This window comes from Nannobrachium achirus (assembly GCF_963921795.1).
Source record: "Nannobrachium achirus genome assembly, chromosome: 21".
Classification (NCBI taxonomy): domain Eukaryota; kingdom Metazoa; phylum Chordata; class Actinopteri; order Myctophiformes; family Myctophidae; genus Nannobrachium; species Nannobrachium achirus.
The window spans coordinates 19,711,388-19,735,084 of NC_137828.1; the positions used below are offsets into that span (position 1 = coordinate 19,711,388).

The window sequence follows — 23,697 nt, forward strand, 5'->3', positions numbered from 1 at the left end:
AAACAAACAAACTGCTGCAGGCTACGAACCGCTAAAAGTTTGAAGAAGTAAACACAGACAGTGTAGTTGGTTGGTTGGTTGGTTGGTCAGTGAGTCTTATCCCATAGCCCGAAGGGACAGTCAGCTTGCTGGTTGGTGGTTGTCATGGCGATATTACAACCAATCGGTGGACGATCTGCTCTGTACTTGCTGTCTGCGGTACTGTAGGTACTTGATGACACGGACCAGCAGCCAGCCTGCCGGCACGCGCATCACTTGTGCACGCGCGTCAATGCGCGTGCACGCGACGTGAGAGAAGTGTGGGCACGCCGTGCCCACGCGTGCCCCCCCCACTACAACCCTGAAAAGGACCCTTTCTTTGACACTGGCTGGCCAGATTGCTGACTTAGAAACATAGGTTTTTCAAAAAACCTTAGAAGGATTCAAAAGACACTTATAGAATCGGGTCAAAATTATAATTTTCACGACTTTTCAAAAATAGCAGATCTACAAGCTCGCAGCTGGTTAAACCAGGGGTCAGTCCAAATGAAAAAAGGTTCTATAGCTCACCTCATATACAGTATGACCCCTAAAAGAGGTCTATAAGGCTCCTTAAACCATTATTATCGTTGCTGTCGGGCAGAAACCGCTAATCTCAAACTTTGTGTGTTCTTTTGTAAATTAATGCCCTACTTGATCATACTACAGCATCACACAAAAGTGTTAAAAGTAGCAGATCTGCAAGGTCGAAACGCGGCACAAAGCAACATGATTTGAGCTTGTAGATCTGCTACTTTTGCTATTTTTTTTTATTTGAATGCTGAAAAGTAACAGTTTTGGACATATGAGGTTTCAACCCGGTGGTATGTTATACAAGTTAGTTCTGACCTAACATTCTGAGAGGCAATATCTCCCGAATGGCACCCATTATAGTAAGCCGGGATCAGACTACACAACTTTTTTGTCTTTATGAAGATTTGGTATAACAGCAATAATAATACATTCGAGGTCATGGTATTCCATGCAATATTGAAGCGCTAATCTATGTCCGCATCACATCATACAGTGCCATTGTAGTATGGTAGGCTAGGTAAAGCTATTCACATGGAAGGCTTTGATAAGCTGCATGCTGCTGCATTAAAGACTTTTCACATGTTGTCTAGTAAGGTTGTGTGAAACTGTCGTAGCCAAGTCTCACACACGCAGTTGGACACGCTATGCTAGTATAGATGAATAGTCCTTTAGAACCTTTTTTCTGCATGACACACAGCTAAAGAGTGGGTGGATGAGCTGCACTTGGAACTAGTAAGAGTATAGATTAACAACTGAACCTGGAGAATTGCTCAAGGCAACTAACACTTATGAAGAGAAGTATAAATCGCCCTCACTTTGAGTCAATAAGAGTCTTTTTTAATAATAAAGATGCAGCAGCAGTCAACAGATATACAGACGCGTTTCGGCTCTCAGGCCATCATCAGTGTTACATATGCCTACATTGTAAACGTACCTGCACAGAACGGATTCGCTGGGTTGAAATTGAGGGGGAACTCATGAGAAACCTGTGGAAAGTATTATGTAAAGAAACAAAACAATCAGACTTTTCATGGCTGTTCAATGCAAACCCTTACGAAACAAGACTGGCAAAGATATACTGTACATATTCATGTGAGAATTCATGTTTACCTGCCATGAAGGAGGAATCTGGGCTCCGAAGCCAAAGGCTGGGAACATCTTGTCACTAGACAGGACAACACAGAACATCAAGGTACAGCATTTAATGCAATTTAGAAACAATCACCACCAAATGGCCATATATGTCTACCAGTGCAGGAATTTCATGGAGGCCATGGCCGCTGTTGCCCCTCAGTTTGGCCTTGTGCCCCTCAAACCTGCATGACCTGAGGCCACAGTGGCCTCAATGCCCCAGCTGACTGTACCACTTTCTCCTCTGTCTCTTTCTTGTCAATATGTAGTGTCTCTTTCTTGTCATGTAGACACCAGTGTCTTTTGTTGAGATTCTGAAATCTTAACTCCCCCAAGTCCCCCATCTGCAGGGCTGAGCATGGATCAGATTGTAAATACTATCATGTATCTATTTAACTGCATATTAGGTTATCACCCCTAACCCTTAAATTCAACAAATTATTTCAATGGAATAAAATCGTGTTTTATTTGATGGCCTTCCTGCCCTGGCATTTGGCCTTTGTGCCCTCAAAAACACCAAAGGCCAAGTGGCCTTGCCCCTAAAATGACTTAAAATGATGATGTGTACTATACCGCATGTACTATACAGTATACAGTCGAACAGTAGCAGAGTTATATCCCAGTGTTTTCTATTAATTCACGTCTGTGCTTCATAATCTCCATTGTGAACAGTTTGGTGAGTGTGTTACCATGTCTCATCACTGCTCTACCTCAACTTGGTTTCTTTGATAGAAAGTCATTCCAATCACCTGTCATAGTCCTGGATAACGTTGCCCACGGACCAGATGGCAGAAAGGTACTCGTTGATCCCCTGTGGGCTGATGTAGTGAAGGGACTGGGGGGACCTGGGGTCCCCGTTGGAGCCGGTGAAGTCAACAGCCACCTGTCAAGAAATGAGAAGGGGGGGGGGGGGGGGGGGGGGTGCAGACATATGTTTGTTATGGATGTATGGAAGGTGGATGGAAGAAATCAAATACATCAGGGGTCTTCAACGTCTTCAGGCCAAGGACCAGGGACCCCCCACAACCTTTTTATAGAATCCATATAGTTTTATCGTTTGACAGCACAATCATCAATGTGTTTTGAATACATGTCAATGTGTTTATAGATATTTAACCACTTGAACCGTCAATACATAATAAACTTGACCTTTCACTCTGTACTTAGTCTGCTATTTTCCCCCAATACACCAAAGCTCTTTGCCGAAAATAGCCGATCTACAAGCTCACAACGCCTCGCAGTAGGCTTTGTGAGCTTGTAGATCTGCTATTTTTGACTAAAGTTCTCAGAATATGGACACTAGGGTTCAAGTTGTTAATATAAAAAAGAAAACACTTTTTTATCACACAAAGATTTGGAGGGCCCCCTGTAGTAACTCTGAGGACCCCCTAGGGGTCCCGGACCCCCTGTTGAAGACCCATGAAATACATCATTATCACAGAGCACCAGAACTCACAGTGAAGTTGAGCTGAGTGCCTCCCATGATGTAATCCAGGAAGGTATACTCCTTCACCACCTGAAAGGGTTAAACATGAAGCTAGTTAAGTAGCCCTGCCTGGAACCCCGTGTCCGGGGCGATTCCTCTTTGGTGGAGCAGCATATAATGTGAAACCCGGGTTCGAATGCACTCGATATTATATCATAAAGACATACTGTTGCATCAAAACACTAAGGTAGTTTAGAGACAGTATGATAACATTATATTGGATATTCATACTCACAAGTTTTACAGTAGTCATTTAAAAGGGGCACTAAACACTATTCAGCCACTAGATGTCACCCTTTTACAACACCTGTATAACGTTGGTTTGTTATTTCCCTGTATACAGCAGCAAAGGCCTGCAAACTGTAGTCTGCATCATTGTAAGAATATTTAGGGTAAAAGAAGTATCTTATTGAATGAAAATGGATGGATAATGACTGCTTAGTTTACCTTAAGGCTTACTTGGGTAAACGGAAACAATAATTCTTACGTTTTGACGTCTACAAAATTATTGCAATTAAACTTTTATTGCGCTCTTTAGAAAAAACTGGAGGTTAATTTCACATGACACATTTTCTTTAAAATGTTAGCTACATAGCCTACCCTTTAAGACCACATGTGTCCAGACTGACCAAACAAAATAACTAATAAAGCTATATTATAATATATCCCAACTAATAAAGTTGTGTACCTGGCATAGCTTCACACCAATGACGCCGGAGTTCTTATAGCCCTTCTTCTTCTGCTTCTTTTTACTGTTGATGCATTCAAACTCCGCCTGAGGAGGGACAGTGTGTGTTAAGGAGCTTGCACGTTGCGTATTTCTGAGAAATGTGTTTTATTTTTGTCCAAACAATGGGAACACGAAACACTACCATTTATAGACATGAGAAGAAAAAACACAAACATACACATGGGCAGCGCACGCACGCACGCACGCACGCACGCACACACACACACACACGCAGCCTCCACCGCTCAGTTCACACGGGTGTGATTTCTTTTGGTCCCAACAATGAGAACGTGAAGCGCTACCATTTATAGACAAGAGAAGAAAAACACAAACATACACACGGGCAACATAAATACACACACACACGCACGCACAAACACACACACACATCTCTTCATCTGACCGGAGAGGCTCGATCAGCTTTCTGCAGTTGTGTCAGCGTGGTCTCAAAGATGCCGATGAGGTCATGTGAGCCGTCGTTGTCATAGTCGTAACACTCAACCTGAGCACAGACAGAAACACTTAGCAGTGTGGTGGGATTGAATAGTCAAACATGCAAACAGCAACAAACACAAGAACCCCACTCTTGTTTAAACTCCAGTGGTATTCAGTTATGTGTCATGATGGTCAATGTGGATTCAGGTTTCCATGCCAACCCCCGGCTGGTTTCACTAGACACTTATTTTGATAAGTGTGTTCTAGTGACGAGACTTTTTGAATCGTGGGTTCTTATCATTATGGCACATTTACATTTGCAATAACCCTAGACTGTATAGTCCAAATTCAGGGGTGACAATTCAACGAAAATAGCAGATCTGCAAGCTCACTTGTGCTCTTGCAGACTGGCTATTTCTGGTAAAGAGATTTGACGTAGAGGGTAATAAGGAGATGAACAATTAAAGGCCGTCCGTTCGGTCAACGTAGTCAAGAAAATAAGCTCTGAGCAAACACAAGTTGATAGTCACTCACTACTACTACTAATACACACACATGCAATGAATTAACCCATTTAGGCCTAGAATTATTGAATGCTTTAACCAGTGAAAAATAGCAGATATACAAGCTCTGCTATTTTGGAAAAAGTCGTGAAAATGTGTGCAAATCTTTGAATATATGTATTTTCAAAGCGAACGTTTGTAACAAACATTTTGCTTCTGGGGGGTCCCTGGAACTAAATATTTTGAGATTCGGGTCCGCGGCCAAATACATTTTGGGGGGTCCTTCACATGAAAAGGTTTGAGAACCACTGACATAGTAGTCTCTCAAGAACAGACTAACTGAGCTCCAGTTAAGTGAAAAGGACCTTTTCTTTGACGATGGCTGGCCAGATTGCTGACATAGAAACATACGTTTTTCAAAAAACCTTAGAAGGATTCAAAAGACGGGTCAAAATTCTAAGATTTTTCAAGATTTTTCAAAAATAGCAGATCTACAAGCTTGCAGCGCGGCACTCGGTGCCGCGCTGTGAGCTTGTATATCTGCTATTTTTCAATAGTTAAAGCATAAAATAATGATACACAATAATGTGTACCCGTTCCAAATGGGTTTTTAAAGCAAACAAAAGCCCAAACTGCTTCAGAATTCACAGCCGAGATATCAACAATGAGATAACAAAATGTGAAACTGTCATATTAGACTTATGTTAAACACACATTTTTTTCTGGATGAATTGAAACCCCTGTGGTAGTTAGGAGAGCACACCCATCGCTAATGCGTCGTCCACACCAAGAACGATAACTATAACGATTAGGGGTGTAACGATGTAGTAACTGAATCGAAAAATAGTTTTTAGTTTGCAATGATCTATCGCTATGCAAAAGCAAAAATTGTACCGCTTGACTCTGTATATCGTATCGAATCATTTTACAATGCAAATAATCGGTATCGAATCGTTTTGTATGGAAACTAAGTATTTGTGCCTTGTATTTAGCCATTTTAAGAGGGAAAATGAAAGAGGGGTCTAATTACTTTTCCATTCCATATAGCTACTCTTGGTCTATCGATACATGTGTGGTAATCTCTGTGTTCATGTCAAGGTGCGGGTTTGTCCATAATGTGTTGCAATATAATGTCCATGTATTTGAATCACAGTGCTTACTTATTTATATCCATAATAATAGATTTTTCCCTTAAAAAACCTGCACTATTGACACGTTTCACACAGATTTAATGTTTTTGCTAAATAGTTACTACAGTATATCGATTTTAAATCATTGAATCGTTTGTATCGCCATGAATGAACCAATATCGTCCATGTATCGCGATGCGTATCGAATCGTTGTACAGATGTATCGTTACACCCCTAATAATGATAACTATAAACAATAACATATTTAAAAATCATTATAATTCAAGTGATTGGGGTTTGGACCAGTGTTGATTTCGTCGACTAAAACTATGACGAAAAATGTTTGTCGACTGCGTTTTTTCACTGATAAAAACTAAGCTGTGATAACTAAAACTAAGACTAAATATATTGACAATTTCGTCAACAAAATAAAAACTAGACTAAAACGTTAGGGAGGGACTAGTGGAGAAAAGAGTCATTTTATTTTTGGTTGCTGGTTGCTCTTCAGGTGTTACGTGCTGAAAATAGCAGATCTACAAGCTCACAACGCGTCGCGCTTTCAGCACACAACCAAGTGTAAAATCAGTCATTACGATGCCATCAAGGCCTGCCAAAATACATTTCAGTTGATTAAATCAATGTAGATTTAGTCGCTATAAAATCTTATGATATTTAGTCGACTAAAATTAGACTAAAACTAAAACTTTTCAGGTGACTAAATTATGACTAAAACGAAATGACATTTTATTCAAAAGACTATGACTAAAACTAAATCAAAATTTGCTGTCAAAAACAACACTGGTTTGGACCTCCATGGCACATGATGAAATACCACCAACCTGGACCCAAAAACTCACACAATCAAACGCATGCAATGGAAAGCATCCAACACAGAGAATGCTGCAGAGCACGCGGAGTAGCCGGGGACCCACAAGCCCAAAAGCTCAAGGAATAGGGTAGGACCTGTGATTTTCTGCCGTACTTTTTATTTCTGTTCTATCTATTAGTTTGGTCATTAAGGTCCACAGAATGAGAGGCCTGCTCTGCCGGAAACATCGCAAAAAAAGGTTATGGCCATTTGTATATTCACTGTCCCATTGACTCCACTACACTGTAACTACACAGGAAAAGAAAAATATTTAAAAAAGAAAAGAATCTGCTTTAAGTAGCATGTGTGGGGTCAAACTGGGGGTTCTTCATGATTCTGAATCCATTGCAAGCATTTGTTTTGCACGGAAAACATTCCTTGGGCTACATTTCGACCCCAGAAAATGGTGAAAAGTGATGAGTCATGCCCAAGGAATGTTTTTCATGCAAAACAAATGCTTGCAATGGATTCAGAATCATGAAGAACTCCCAGTTTGACCCCTCACATGCTACTTGAAGCAGATTTCTTTCACAGTGTAGTGGAGTCAATGGGACAGTGAATATACAAATGGCCATAACCTTTTTTCGCGATGTTTCCGGCAGAGCAGGCCTGTCATTCTGTGGATCTTAATGACCAATCTAATAGATGAAACAGAAATAAAAAGTACGGCAGGTCATCTCACATCCTGTAGGGGTGTTCACTCTCCTGACTAGAGGAGAGTGAACCTGGCATGAGATCTGAAAACGTCATCTACTTTCTATGGACTTCCTCCCTTCACCCAGTGATGGAGCGTTGGACAGAGACAAACACACAGTGAAACCAGTGGGCCACTCACTTGTTCCGCATAAAAGAGGAACCCGCTCTCTTCCTAACATGTTTGCTTCAGAGATTGAAAAAGAAAAGGGCTGATTTCAAACCAGCATTATAAACACACTAAAAGCCAGTTGATTATTCTATAGCCACTGCAGATCCATCTAAAAGAAATATAATATTGTGTAAATAAGCATTGCAGAAGCACCCCAAAAATTAACAAAAAAGGTTTGGAATAATTCACTGAATGTGCACTATATCTAGAATATATGAAAGTTTCAAAAATAAATATTAAAGTTTCAAGAAAATGTACTTTTACACAATACTTAATTTTTGTTTTTAGATGGATCTGTATATGCCAGACAGAAGTTCTCTCTCTTGAACGGAGAATAATAAAGGGGTAAATGCATTGCCATGCAAACCAAAATACCAGCCCTGGAGTTAATCGTTAGAAATCAATAATTCCACCAAGATCAATACAAAAAGAGCCAAAGAGGCTGGGTGCGTTTCGTACCTTTATTGGTTTGTCCATGTCGCCTCCACAGAGAGACTGAAGTTGGATTTTGAAGGGTCTCCATGTTGGATTCAGGTTGTTTGGTACCACCTAAAAGAAAAAAGAAAGAAAAATTATTATGCAACTGTTGCTATTTATGCTTTAACTTTTGAAAAAATACCGGATTTACAAGCTCACAGCGCGGCACCGAGTGCAGCGCTGCGAGCTTGTAGATCTGCTATTTTTAAAAATCACACCCGTGTGAAGTGGAGCTGTGTGTGTGTGTGTGTGTGTGTGTGTGTGTGTGTGTGTGTGTAGATCATGTGTACCGATTTTTGTGACATTTGAAGAAAATATGTAGGAAAAGGAGCAAAAAGTGTGTTTTGGAGAAAATTCAAGATGGCGGAAAATCTATCCTGGCGCAAATGGGCGTGGCCTATATGGGGAGATGCGTCTTGACCCAAGGAATCCAGGGAAAAAAGAATTTTAATTTTCCGATCTACGGTTCAAGAGTTACGGGGCAAAACGTAAAGTGGGCTGTTATAGCGCCACCATGAGGCCGAGTGATGTAATTATTTTTCGATTCATTCTTAAAATCATTATGAATCTCCTCTCCGAGGTTTGAAACTGTAGCTCCTATGGTTTACGAGAGAAAAATACTTGAAAGTGATTTCTTGCATTGTCCCATTATAAGTCAATGGGGACAATTAAGCGTCGTTTTTTGCCGATTACGTCGGCATGGTAAGGCGGATCGGAACGAAAGGTAATAGAACACCATTCCCGGCCGAGCCGCACATTTTGATGTATATATTGCGCGAGTGGCGTAAATGGTGCGGCACTAGTTACGCGCCGAAGTCAGGCTACTCTCAGGCTACATACAGACACACAGACAGACACACACACACACACACACAGACCCACACAGCCACGTATAGGGAGCTGCATACAGCTCCAAAAATCATGAACATTTGAATTTTGACCTGATTTTGACCCGATTGTGTCTTCTAAATCCTTCTAAGGTTTTTTGAAAAACCTATGTTTCTATGTCAGTGGTTCTCAAACATTTTCATGTGAAGGACCCCCAAAATGATTTGTATTTGGCCACGGAAAAATGTAGTTACAAACGTCTGCTTTAAAAATACAAATATTCAAAGATTTGCACAAATGTTCATGACTTTTCAAAAATAGCAGATCTACAAGCTATTGGAAAATAGCAGATATACAAGCTCACAGCGCGGCACCGAGTGCCACGCTGCGAGCTTGTATATCTGCTATTTTCCAATAGTTAATACATTGCCAAATTGACAGTGTGCAACTCAATTTTTACATATATTTACATTTTCTTAAGATCAATCAGTCCTATTTCTGAGAGGGACAGGCAAAGCAACAATCACAAGGCTACATTTATTTTCTAGATTTGTGCGGTAACTAAGACTAGCCTGGGATCGCTTCACATTTCGGGGTTTAATCCGGTCGGGAGCGGAAACCACTCTACGTCATGTTGTAGTCCTTAGAGGACTACACTTTGGCCGGAACTATCAAACCTGCGCTAAAGGACATACTTTTAGGGCCTACATAATAAACCCCTTGATGCAGCGTAGTTTTGCTTTTGGAAAATGCGTTTGGTAAATGCATCTTTTAGTCCAACTCGTAGCGACTGGCAAGACTACACTAGGCAACTCGAGCATTTTAATAGGGATTGGGGAAACAAACGGGGGGAACCAAAACAAAGCGACGCCACTTAGTTCTTCTGCTTGTGGTTTCCTAGACAGGATCAAACGGCCCGTTTTTCTCCAAAAAAGCCTGGACGCAAGGTTACTGTAAAGGGCTTTGCACAGAGGACCGTTGCGTTTCTTTCCGTTTGCTGAATGATTAAAACGCATTGGAATTGGTGTGCATGGCTGTGCGGAATCCACACTGCGGATCCGAAGTGGAGTCATAAAAGGAGTCAATGAGTTTTTACCGCATGCGACAAGACGCACGAATCGAACTGGGTTCGATTCTACTATTTTACAAAGCTCTTTATACGTACTATTATAGCATGTAATCCCATATTCAGTCAGTGTATTAAAAAAAAGAAAGAAAAGAAGCCAAAACCTTATTATGACAACAACAGCTTTTACTTTGATAATGTTATAGAGTAGGATTAGAAGATACACATCAGCCAGACTGTCATCTGGCTAACTGATCAAATAAATCCAGTGTGTTTGGGTGCACTGTCTGGTAGCTGGTCCATGTGTGTGACATTCCCTCGCTCTCTGGCCTCAGTTTACTATCTCCAGGGTTCCCACACATTTTTACCAATTTATTTCCAAAACTTTTCCAGAATATTTAACCCAATTTCCAGGACTATAAAACAATAATTCAGCTCAATAACAAGTCACTTACTCCTATGCACAGTGCCCAAAGACAGGCAGTGTATGGCAGTGGTTCTCAACCTTTTCAGGCTGTGACCCCCAAAATCATATTTTTACTGGGGACCCCGGCACCCTGACGAGCACTAAGAGTTGAGGAATTTTGTATAACACGGTTTTATTGTGAAAATAGCCGATCTACATGCTCACAACACCTCGCAACGCGAGGCATGGTGAGCATGTAGATCTGCCATTTTCACAATTTCTGCCTCTAATATTTGACAATTTGGCCAATGTTTAATTTGTCATTTCAGAGGTATTAACAAAATCAATAACCAAAGACAATGCATAGCTATTTTTTCCAGGATCTTCCAGGACCCTTGATCAATTCCAAAACTTTTCCAGTACTGGAAAAATATTTTTCTAATTTCAAAATATTTCCAGGAATTTCATGACCGTGGGAACCCTGTATCTCTCTACTGTTCTATCTAAATAATAATGTCCGCTGATAAGGGAATGAGACAGGTCTGTTTCAAAGTTTCAAATACTTGTTGTAACAGAGATAAAACAAGACATTGTTAATTTCCACACACACACACACACACACACACACACACACACACACACACACACACACACACACACACACACACACACACACACACACACACACACACACACACACACACACACACACACACACACACACACACACACACACACAGAGAGAGAGTGTGGTCATGTAACAAAGCAAGTTCAGTAAGCTGCAATACCAGGTCTTCCCCTTTTGTTTGGTTAAAAATCCTTCTGGTTTTCACAAGAATGGAAGCAAAAAGAACAATGGGACGATTAACACATGTTTACACACCACCAACCACACCCACATGGGCCAACATAAACACCCACATGTGACGCGGGTGTTACAACACAAAAGTAGAGTAATGATAGTCAAATAAGAAAATACATACAGTGTTAAACATTTACATATCGTGTAACCTCGCATCACCAGGATTTCTCGGGGGAAAGCCTGGTATTCCTTTAATAAACAGGTTGTTTGATCCGGTCTAGACCGGATGGTAGAAGAAGCAGCGTCGCTTTGTTTCTTTCCCCAATCCCTATTTAAATGCTAGAGGAGTGTTAGTAGTCCTGCCAGTTGCTGCAACTTGGACTAAAAGATGGATATACCAGACAAACTTTTCAAAAAAATAAGCAAAACTGCGCCACATCAAGGGTTTTATTGGGTAGGTACTAAAATGATGTCATTGAGCGCGGGGAATTCTTTTGGGTTAAAACTGATTCTGTTTTGCTATTTCCGGCCAAAGTGTAGTCAGTTTTGACTACAAAATGACTTAGGACGCCATCCGCTCCCGACCGGATCAAAAGCCCGAAATTGGAAGCGATCCCAGGCTACATATCGTGTAACATGATTACTGAAATCTGAATAGATTTACATAATCACATAGCTTCATTAGGGGATCAGATAGATAAATACCTTTATTATCCCAAGAAGGGAAATCAGTCAGGGATGTTAGATGTCCCCGACGAGAAGGAGATCTGATCAGGCTGCTACAGCCACAATTCTTTTGAATTTATATGTTTGATTCTACAGAATGTCTCCCAAAGCCATGAATGAGGACGTCCCAAATACATCACTTATTGTAACTTCTTGTTTCCCAGGATTGAAGCTACCCGATTATGCAATTCTATTCAGATTCCAGCAATCATGTGTTTTCCACTGTTGCACTATATTATGTAAATGTTTAACACTGAAAGCATTTGATTATTTGATCCTGATACACACTACTCTATTGCATGGGTCTTCAACAGGGGGTCCGGGACCCCTAGGGGGTCCTCAGAGTTACTACAGGGAGTCCTCAAAATCTTTGAGTGTTAGAAAGTTTTTTTTCTCCTTTTTTTATATTGACCATTGAACCCTAGTGTCCATATTCTGAAAACTTTAGCCAAAAATAGCAGATCTACATGTCTATAGTTTCAAACAATGAAACTATATGGAATCTACAAAAAGGCTGTGGGGGTCCCTGCTTCATCTCTCTCTCAACTAAGGGGTCCCTGGCCTGAACACGTTGAAGACCCCTGCTCTATTGTATTCCACGCATCAATAACTTATGTTAACTGTGGGTCTCTATTAGCCTGGGTGCCAGCCTGCTCGCTACGTTCCGTGATTTGGTTTTGTCACTCCAACAAAACCAAATCACGGAATGTAGCGAGCAGGCTAGGTCTCTATGTATGTGGGTGTAGTGGTACAAGTGACGTTTGATGTGACGAAGAGCCCAGGCTTGAAACAAAATACAACAAATTGTATTGGAGCATATCAGTGTGCAGGTTCTATTTTTTTACTCTATGATCCATTTTAACCCAGCACCCCACAAATTAATACGCTTATTTCATTATCTACTCTATTATTACAACATTGTTACATAATATGTAGTCTCGCGTAGCCAGACAACTATTCCACAATATCTGAATGCTATATAGAGTCTGGAACAGCAGCTCCCTAACGGCGAGTAATGGAAACGGGCATTACCGTTCAAGAAAATATATTTTAAAATGTTATTTCTGCTAAGCAGCAAGCTAAAGATGCTTATATGATTTTTATTTATATAATGATAAATGTGTGCGATGTGAGACTGAAACGGAAGTAACGAGGGGGCTTCACTTCCGCTTCATCTCGCATTCATCGTTTCTATTTCCCTTTACCAGACTGTATGCCGGGAGCATTTGACCAAATCGCGGAGGCAACAGTTGGCCATGCGAGACTACATAATATGTAACAGAACGTTTAAGGAAAGGAGGGGTTCTAATATTATGAGAACCACTCCTTTCCTTAAAGCCTCTACAGACGAAGAGATTTCGCCTACAATAAGATATTATAATTTTTTCATCGGATCGTTTGAGCACACACACTACACCATCCTCAGTCTTTACGATTATTGGGTCGTGTGTCCCGCTGTGCAAGAGACGCGCGACAGGCCCACACACACAACAAGACCTCTCCTCCGACAACCCTGTGGTGAAATCTGGTGCGAGACGTGACGAGACAAAAAAATAAAAAATAAATCACGCCTCGCAGCGCTGAAGAGCAGCAGCTGTCAGCTGTGTTGGCCTTGAATCTCCCAAACCGTAGGTCTAAATAAAACAAAGCCATAAAAGATATGTTTCTGGATAAATAAATGTGTCTATAACCACACAAACTGCATGGTGCACTGTGCGCAAAGACGCTGATCATTGATGTATTCCTGCATGCAAAACCGAACTGTTTTAAAGTGACTTTCAAAACTCAACAATCTGCTATAATACAAAGCGCCTCGGCGCTGCGAAGCGATACGAAATAAAACCAAGTGCTGGGATATACTAAATCAAATCAAATAACGTGCTTTATGGGAGTGAACAATTAAGACAATAAAACAAAGGGAATCCAAATGAATGAAACACTGTGTGCACTTGACTCTGAGCTTGGAGTTCTGCTATTCTCTGCACGCAACATCATCGCGGGACGGAGATAAATTAGGCTTGATAATGATGTGCTGCAGCTGAGGTGATCATAGCCTACAGCACTTTCTAGTCTTAGGTAAAAGTATCAATACTGCATTATTGAAATACTTTGTTACAAGTTAAAGTCCGGAATTCAAAATGCATTTGAGTAAAAGTAGGCTACGAAAGTGAGGGCATCAAAATAAGCTCACACAACGTGTCACAGTGCAGCCCGACGCTTTGTGAGCTTGTAGATTGGCTATTTTCAAATAGTCTATAAAATGGGGCTAAAGGCAAATGTTTTACAATATAATAATTTACATCTGCAAAGTAACTAGTAGCTATGTTTTCATATAATTGTAGTGGAGTAAAAATACAATATTTGGATCCGAGATGTTGTGGAGTAGCATGTATTGAAAAGAAAAAAAAAATAGCCTCCCGTTTGGTGAGTGGGGACGGCGGAAGAGAGAGAGGGAGAGTCGAGAGAGGGAAGGAAAAAGGAGGGACTTCACAGTTTTTTTCGGTGCGATATAGGGATGGGTATCGTTCACCTTTTAATCGATACGATACCTTTTTCGATACCTGGGAATCGATACGATACCTTTTTCGATACCATTTTCGATACTTTTTATTTATTATTATTATTATTAAAATTATTATTTTATAGATGTTGGATCATTATCATAATAATAAACATTATAGGCTATTCTCTTCTATTTTCACAGTAACGAGTGTAGCCTACTAAAGCAGTCATTAAGTCGTGTATACAAATACTCTGTGTGCAACCCATTACCGTTATAACTGTTATTAAGAGGATATCACACCAGAGAAGTCAGATCGTTATCAGATGGTTATCTGTATATGAATATGTAATTCACACCTACAGCTGGGTGTTATTAAAACACCCAGCGGTTTCCGTGCCTTTTATACTCAGAAAATGTTTGAGTCGAGCATGGCAGTTTCCGTGTTTCTTGTTCAAACTAGATGTGGAAAGTAAAGCAATCTAACTTAAAACTTTTTTTTAACATAATTCTTTATTCCACAATTTTGTAACCTATTTTTCAAGCAGTGCCAATTGCCGAAGCTGTAATCCTGGGCACTGCTCTCCCTCTGCCAACCTGTCCTGAGGCCCGATCAGAGCCTGCTTCCTTCAATACATGAGGAGTGAGCAGTCCACATCTTATCACCTGACAGGGGGGAGTTTCCCCGGTTGGATGTAGCGCGTGGAAATAACACGTTAGAGAAGTCAGATTGTTATCAGATGGTTATCTGTATATGAATATGTATAGGTGTGAGTTCACACTTCACGCCTACAGCTGGGTGTTATTAAAAATGCTGCTTAGCTACGTCATTTACGGTTTCCGTGTCTTGTATACTCTGGACGTAGCGTGTGGAAAGAACACGTTATTCCGGAAGCATTTCGCTGTACGTGTCATCTTTTCGATACCCAAACCTAACCTTAACCTAACCTCTGTTAGGTTAATTCTTTGAGCTTTCTTTGAGCAGTACTACAGTATACTATACTCAAATAAACCCAAATAAATTGAGGGAACATTTTGTTCCCTTCATTTTTTTGAGCAGTATATTTCGATATCGATACGATATTACTGTACACATTTCATATTCAATGTTTTAAGTGTTGCGACAGTGTAAACTAAGCATTATTCAAAGTCAACATCACTCTTGATTTTAAGTGCTATTGGGTTCCCACACTTGTTATAGGCGATATGCGTATAACAAGTGTGGACAATATATGACAATATATTTCCCAGGGCGATATAACGCAATATCGCTGAATTTCGCGATACTGATATTGCGCATGGTCATGCCTCAAACGATACGATAACGATATATTGTGCAGCCCTACACCCTATCTGTTCTGCAAGGGACTGGGGAGACAACCCATTTTAGCTGAATAAAATCAATTAGGAAGTGGACAGGGAGCCAGTGGACTGAGGCCAGACTGGAGTGATATGGTCTCGCTTCGTTTTACCAACATTGACGGGGGGGACAACCTATTTTGTATTTTAAAAACAAACATTAAAAGCTTAAAATCAATTCGGAAGTGGCAGGGAGCCAGTTGAGTGAGGCCAAGACTGGAGTGATAAGGTCTCGCTTCTTTTACGTTTTTAACCCTTTCCCGACAGACAGACAGACAGACAGACAGACAGACAGACAGACTTTAGTGCGGCAATAGTCAATTTTCAAAGCTGTACACACTGTGAGTCAAGTGCAGACAAGTAGGCAGGCAGGTCAGGTCCAATAACACTTATTCAACACATCCTTACATGAAGGGCAGGTGCAGAACACAGCATAACACATGTCTAGGATCCAGCGGTCAGTGTACAGAGTGAGTCCAACTACACGCTGATTGCTGAAGTGGCCACAAGTGAGCAGTTGTCAAGGAGTATAGCCTGTGATCAACCTGCCCATATGTATTTGCATACTGGGTCCTAGGGATGGGTATCGTTCACCTTTTAATCGATACGATACCTTTTTCGATACCTGGGAATCGATACGATACCTTTTTCGATACCATTTTCGATACTTTTTATTTATTATTATTATTATTAAAATTATTATTTTATAGATGTTGGATCATTATCATAATAATAAACATTATAGGCTATTCTCTTCTATTTTCACAGTAACGAGTGTAGCCTACTAAAGCAGTCATTAAACTTTCAGTAGCCCAACTGTTACAGATGCGACCGGCAAGGGGTGCATTCAAAAGTATCGAAACAAGGTATCGTTCGTTTTTACGTGAACCGATACTCGATAGTATCGATTCAGTGAATCGATACCATTAAAAGTATCGCCGACGATACCCAACCCTAGTGCGATATCTTCACTACCCGTCACACGACAGGATCACGGTTGGATCTCTACCCTGCTGTGCGGTGATTTTCAAGCAAGTTTGATATTTTCTGCTGTCGGGTGGGTTGTAAAAAGGGTCGTAAAAAAGCTAATTAACATATCGGCGGGCGCTTCCACACGACAGGAGAAAAACTGTGCCTCGTGAGCGAATTTGGGCTGTTCCTCGCCACAGTCATAAATTCCTCAAATGCCACAACATTGCGTACGAATTCTGTTCATCTGGGGGGGCCCTTAAACGTTCCGTTACAAAAGATAAGGACAAGACAGGAAAAGATATTTACAGGAAGGACATTCCTCAGGGTGATTGCATTGTTTGCATAATGCATACATAGTATAGTACAGTACGCACCACGTAGCGTGCACACATTCAGTATACTGTACAGATACCATTCAAATGACTGCATAGCTACAGCTATATATAGCTACAACTATCCTAGTGTCAGCTGAATGAGTCAATGCGTTTTACCTCCGTTCTGTGGGCCAGCTGCCATGAGGTCTCCGTCTGCTTGTAGAACTCCAGGTATGGGTCTGACTTGCCAAAGAAATCCTGCAATAATATAAGGAGGAAGTTGAGAACTCCCTACCCCCACACATCCCACGGTCTGACTCCCTAACCATCTTCAAATCGCACCTCAAAACTCACCTGTTCAAACTGGCCTACTCACTTTTGAAATATTAATGTATTCTTTATCCATACTCCCCCTATTTTAACTATATATATATATTATTATTTTAATATATATATTGATGTATTCTTTGTCTGTTTTTAATGACGGTTTTTAGACTTGTACGGCGACCTTGGGTGTTCTGAAAGGCGTCTTCAAATACAATGCATTATTATTATTATTATAACAGGTTTTTCCTGGTGTCAAACAAATGACCATTCGTTCCGATTCAACTTTCTCAACTCAAGAAAATAAAGGCTATAACCGATGTCTTTTACCTTGTTGTCAAGCTTCCTGGCTTCCACCTCAAAGTTCACCACCCTGCTGTCGTTTATTTCTTCGGCGCTGATCTACAGAGAGACAGAAATACACAGAGTAAAACACCAACAAACGTGCACGCACACACACATTTAATCATTTATTTATGTCCTCATAGGAGATACAATACAAGGACAGACATATTATAAGTTGCTGTAAATAATGTACAGTCAGCAAATCTTGGACAAATATCCATTACCCACACACCCTTCAAAGGTACAAGTAATAACTAGGCGTGTAACGATACATTTGAACAACGATACGATGCGCATCAGGATACATGGTTGACGATACGATACATGGACGATATTGGTTCATTCATGGCGATACGATACGATTCGATTCAATGATTTAAAATCTATACAGTAACTATTTAGCAAAGACATTAAATCTGTGTGAAACGTGTCAATAGACCAGGTTTTAATTGGGAAAAAATCTATTATTATGGATATAAATAAGTAAACACTCATTCTTTAGCAAATACATGGACATTATATTACAACACATATGGACAAACCCGCACTTTGACATTAACACAGAGATTACCACACATGTATCGAAAGACCAAGACTTTTTCATTCCCTCTTAAAATTGTTAAATACAAGGCACAAATACTTGGATATAGTAGATCATTGCTAATTCAAATGGATTCAGTTACTATATCATTACACCCCTAGTGATAACATCACAGTCACACCTCTTCTTGCTTGCATACTCACAGTGATGGTCCCTTTCCCTGCAGGTCTGTTGTTCTTCAGGACCAGCGGTCGGGTATATTTTCTACTGGACACCACCTGCAAAAGGCAGCAGCACACGTCACAATTATTACATAATCGTCTAATTGCAATTATTTGACATAATCGTGATTTTTTTTCATAATCGTCATAATCGTTTCCATGATGAAAAATGTTCATATATTAAAAAAAAGTCAAAAAGTAGTGGAAATAGCCGATCTACAAGCTCACAACGCGTCGCATCGCGACGCGTTGTGAGCTTGTAGATCGGCTATTTCCACTATCAAGGTTCTTTTTCAAGTATAAAGTTGTCAAATATGTCAGTAATTTCTTTGTATAGTGTTAGGTTATGTGTCATATCTACCATGTGCAACTTCAAAGCCTACAAGTCAAACAGAAATGTAATTGTCAACGACAAAAACACAATTAAATTGTTAATCGCAATTATTTGAGTGGCAATTATGTAACATGTAAAATGTCATAATCGTGACAGCCCTAGACATGATAAAATCTCTTATCTGTAGCAGAACGATACATACATACAACCCAAAGCAGGCTCCCACATGATTACAAAGCAAGCGGGCAGAATCAACATATGGACTCAGGTTTCCCCCAAGTCTAAATAGTGGTCACTTGTGAATGTTGGCACTTTAACACGTGTGACAACAAGAGAGTGGCGGTATTATGTATGACACCAGCTGAACAGGTTACAATTTACAATTTAGGCATTTAGTAGACGCTTTTAATCCAAAGCGATTTAGACAATAGTGGAAAAAAAACACTGCTCATCTGCCAGGATTCAGGTGAGGTGCTGGAGCCAAAAAGTAAGCAAGATGAAAAAAAGGGTGCCTCCGCACACTCAAGACTGTGCACAATCAAGTACTTTATTTCCAGTTTTAGGCAAAGTGCAAGCTTTCGGTCAGGCATCCTGAAGAAGGTCTATGACCGAAAGCTTGCACAGTCTGAGTGTGCGGAAGCTCTCTTTTTTAATCCAAAGTGACTTAAAATAAGCAGGTAATACATCAATATAATAAGCAAGATAATATGTCATATTCCACAGTTTGGGGGCCAGGAGGGCAAATTGTCTAGGACAAGTGAATTTAATATGGCAATTGCTAACTTTTGCCACCAGCATGGTTGCCTAGATATTAGGGATGTGAGTCATGTGACAAAACTTCCGATACAATACAGTAATGTAACAAAATATTAAAGCCAACCAAAAGAATCCTTCATGGGAGTTAGCTCTCTTGGCGTTGCCTGTTACCTGCCCGTCTGCCAAACTGGAGACTGGGGTTCAACTCCAGCTCGGTGAGCGAAACGTTACATTGGTGTCAGAAGCGGTTGAGGACTGGAGGAGCGTGCCCGGCTTGAGCGAGGGACTCAAGAAGTGAAGAGTGAAGCACGAGTGTGCGCTTCTGAAAAGAGGAGGTAGTGTAGCGACCCCGCAAAAGACCCAGACGTAACATGCTCCTTTCAAGGGAGCTAGCTCTCTTGGCGTTGCCTGTTACTCACCGGTCTGCCGAGCTGGAGACCGGGGTTTGATTCCAGCTCGATACGCGAAACGTTACATTATATTGATAAGTGGACGTTAATGAAGCATAGCGTTAGTTTATACAGGAGGACATGTGAGTTTCTCCCGCCGCAGCTGTAACCAGCTGTCAGTCAGAACCTTTCCTACTCTGCTCGTCTTAGATCTGAAGCTTCGGATCTGCTGCTGCTTAGCTACCTCCTCCACCCAGCCTCCACCTTTTGATCAGAGTCTGGCATAGGCTCGAGTGTTCCTCCTGGCTACATTTATTTTTTTGTAAATGTGTCAGTATTAGGAATGTTGTGCTGGTGACAGGGTGCAATCAGATGAAACGTAATATATATTACCAGGGGGTACAGTGGTAAAGAAGTTTTGAGAACCACTAATCAGAGGATAACTAATCAGAGGTCACACTCTTCAGGAGAAGGAGCAGAAGCTCACCTGTCCCATGGTGCACTCCAGCTCCCCCAGGAAGTCATCATCACTCAGGTCCACCGTCTTGTTGTCGATGTCATAGAGGCCAAACTTCAGCTTCTGGACGATCTCAAAGTAGTAGTCCACCACAAACTTCTTGGCAAACTTTGGACTGAGGCAGTTCTGCACTTTCTCCGTGCGGCCCAGCTGTTGGGAAAGGACGGAACTTTTCACGCTATGGTTTCAAAACACACAAACGGGGGACACGGGTTGCAACATGAGCACATCATGTCTTTTCTTATCTTGATCTTAACTTCCTACAGCAAGCATCCTTCCTTTGTTTATATGCACTTACAAACTCGGGCAGTGCAACTCACTATCGATTCACTCAGTGTCGAATTATCCATTAAAAGGTTAATGTTTAGCTAGCCGGTGGCCCGGGCACCCTAGGCTACAATGCCAGCCTGACAGCGTGCCGACGGGTTCGAATCCCGATGACTTTGCTGCGTGTCACTCCCCATCTCTCTCCCCATTTCCCGTCAGTCTACTGTCCGATCATAAGTCTATCAATGAAGGCTTTTTAAGCCTCCAAAGATGTGGTTTTTCATTGGATTCGGCGGCGATTCGCGGCTACGTTCGCGGCTAACGGCCGGCATGGCTTCCCCAGGATTTGGACCACTGGATTTTAAATTTAGGCTCAGGCTTCAGAAGGCCTCGGATCATTTTATTCATTTCATTAAAAAAGCCGAACATGTTCGGGATAGGCACACTGGACTACGTTCCGGAAGCGGCGCTGAACATTTGGTGAACATTGGGGGGCTCAAAAATGTATTTTAAACCATTTTTAATGGAATATATCGTCGGACCATGTAAAATGGCTAGCTGGCTAGCGTAGGACGAGCCAGGACCACCCACGACTCTACAAGCAGCTCAGGGTAAGTCAATTAATAAAAAAAAAATTGTATTGGATTGAAATAAAGCCGAACATGTTCGGGATAGGCACAGAATGAGTTAATGGTTAATGTTTAGCAATCCTCGTGATCACAGCACGCCACGGACAACAGTGTCCTAACAGCAACAGTAAAGGGAAAAAGATATAAAAATATCATACAGTATAAAATGATCATATATTAGCCGTCCTCTTCTATTCTAATAGTTGTTTTGAGTTGTTGAATCACTTATAATAGGATCAGTGTTGGTAATGGTATTCCACATATTGACAGTCAGTTTAAGTTTTATAAGGGATATATTCTAGAGTAGCTGTCAAGTAGGATTAGCTTTCGTATTCCAAATAGAATTGAACAGAGTTTTTACATCAGACCGAGTCTGAGCATCATTCCCCAATGGATATCTCTACTGTCCTCTCTAGTCTAGGGGTCTTCAAGATTTTCAGGCCAAGGCCCCCTTAGTCGAGAGAGAGAGATGAAGCAGGGACCCCCACAACCCATAGATACCATATAGTTTCATCGTTTGATGGCACAATCACTACTTGAACCGTCAATACCTTGATCTGTACTTAGCCTGCTCTTTTTCTCCTCCCGAAAATAGCCGATCTACAAGCTCACAACGCCTCGCAGCACGAGGCGTTGTGAGCTTGTAGATCGGCTATTTTTTGGCTAGAGTTCTCAGAATATGGAGGCTAGGGTTCAAGTGGTTAATATAAAAAAGGGGGGAAAAAACAAGTTTCTATCACACAAAGATTTGGAGGACCCCCTGTAGTAACTCCGAGGACCCCCTGTTGAAGACCCCTGCTCTACTGTTCTCTCTAAATACAGTAGGCCTACACACAAACTACAAACGCAGTCATCTTTTAAAACAAAACAATTTAACATAGTTATTAAGTTTCAAATCACATACCTCATACCACTGGGACTGCGAGCTGCTGGTGAGCAGCACACACAGAGGGTCAGACTTGGAGCCAATGTCTTTATCCAGCAGATTGTCACAGCTGACAGTCAGCTCCACCTTGGTCACACACTGCGTAGCCATGTCTGTACTGTACTGTACTGTACTGTACTGTAGCCTACTTAACACACAAAACACACAACAAGCACAGTCAGGGAAATGATCTTAACATAATGACGAGAGACAGGAAAGCCTAGCAGTTTCCTCTTGTACACATTAAAAAGCAGGCTATGTCAGTCAAGAAAATGCGAGCCTGTCGCATGCACCACACATCTAACCACAGGACTATGTTTGATATCCTAGTAGTCTGTGACCATAATATTACAGTTACTTACCAAAGATGGACACCGCTGTTTGCCGTACACACACACACAGGGCTGTGTTGTGTGTAGTGAGTGAGTGAGTGAGTGAGTTAATGATCTTGTTTCCTTGCCCCAGGGCTTCTGTCATGGAAACACTGATGAAATAAACTAGCGTCATAACAAAGGTACTGACATCCCATAGGCCGGGAAGGACCGTAGCGGTGATTGGCTAGTTGGCCAGAGCCTCTTCTTCTTCTTCGATAGTTTGAATGGCGGGTGTCACCAACGTATCTAGGTGAATACCGCCACCTACTGAACTGGAGTATTTAACGTGCCTCCAGCACTACTTTGTGCAAATTATATACAGTGTCCACCCAAAGTGATCCCATCCACATGTAATTGTCCATTCAGTTCAGGCCAGAGCCTCGTGCGGTGATTGGCTATATAATAGTTGGCCAGAGCCTCAAGCACTCAAGCACTACTAGACTCGAGTGACACAAATCTAGACTAGACATATTATTTTACAAAAGTATTTTAATACACAATGCCGTCATACCATGGTATAAGAATGAAAAGTTCACACCCCGAGAACAATTATATATACCGGTAGGCTAGATTTAAAGGTCCAGGAATCGATAACATTTTCTTCAGTGGTGTGTAAAGTAACTAGTACAATTTTGAGGTATTTGTAAAAACTTTTTTTTCCAAAACTTTTACTTCTACTCCACTACATCTCGGATCCAAATATTGTACTTTTACTCCACTACATTTATTTGAAAACTTTAGTTGATAGTTACTTCACAGATATCAATTATAACTAGAAATACTGTTCCTTCGAAACAGTGTGGGCTCGCTTCCAACCCAACAAATAGGATACTTTAAGGTACTGTAAGGTACAGTACCTTACAGTATTGTACTGTACCTTACTATACTGTACTGCACCTTACTGTACTGTACTGTACTGTACTGT

At 41.1% G+C, this 23,697-nt stretch overlaps 1 protein-coding gene across 3 annotated transcripts in view; it reads right to left on the reverse strand.

Annotated features, from left to right (window-relative positions):
- Positions 1 to 22,817, reverse strand: part of LOC308307044 (copine-3-like) — a 40,770-nt gene extending 17,953 nt beyond the window's left edge. For all 3 annotated transcript variants that reach the window (XM_080752148.1, XM_080752147.1, XM_080752149.1), the window contains exons 1-13: positions 22,761 to 22,817; positions 22,378 to 22,543; positions 20,548 to 20,727; positions 18,564 to 18,638; positions 17,805 to 17,876; positions 17,328 to 17,408; positions 8,160 to 8,249; positions 4,303 to 4,401; positions 3,858 to 3,944; positions 3,140 to 3,199; positions 2,433 to 2,566; positions 1,663 to 1,717; positions 1,487 to 1,538 (exon numbers count right to left, since the gene is read on the reverse strand). In XM_080752148.1, the coding sequence (XP_080608274.1) occupies positions 1,487 to 1,538; positions 1,663 to 1,717; positions 2,433 to 2,566; positions 3,140 to 3,199; positions 3,858 to 3,944; positions 4,303 to 4,401; positions 8,160 to 8,249; positions 17,328 to 17,408; positions 17,805 to 17,876; positions 18,564 to 18,638; positions 20,548 to 20,727; positions 22,378 to 22,509 (1,117 nt within the window). In that variant the 5' untranslated portion in view covers positions 22,510 to 22,543; positions 22,761 to 22,817. The remainder of the gene's footprint in view (positions 1 to 1,486; positions 1,539 to 1,662; positions 1,718 to 2,432; positions 2,567 to 3,139; positions 3,200 to 3,857; positions 3,945 to 4,302; positions 4,402 to 8,159; positions 8,250 to 17,327; positions 17,409 to 17,804; positions 17,877 to 18,563; positions 18,639 to 20,547; positions 20,728 to 22,377; positions 22,544 to 22,760) is intronic.
- Positions 22,818 to 23,697: the final 880 nt, after the last annotated feature.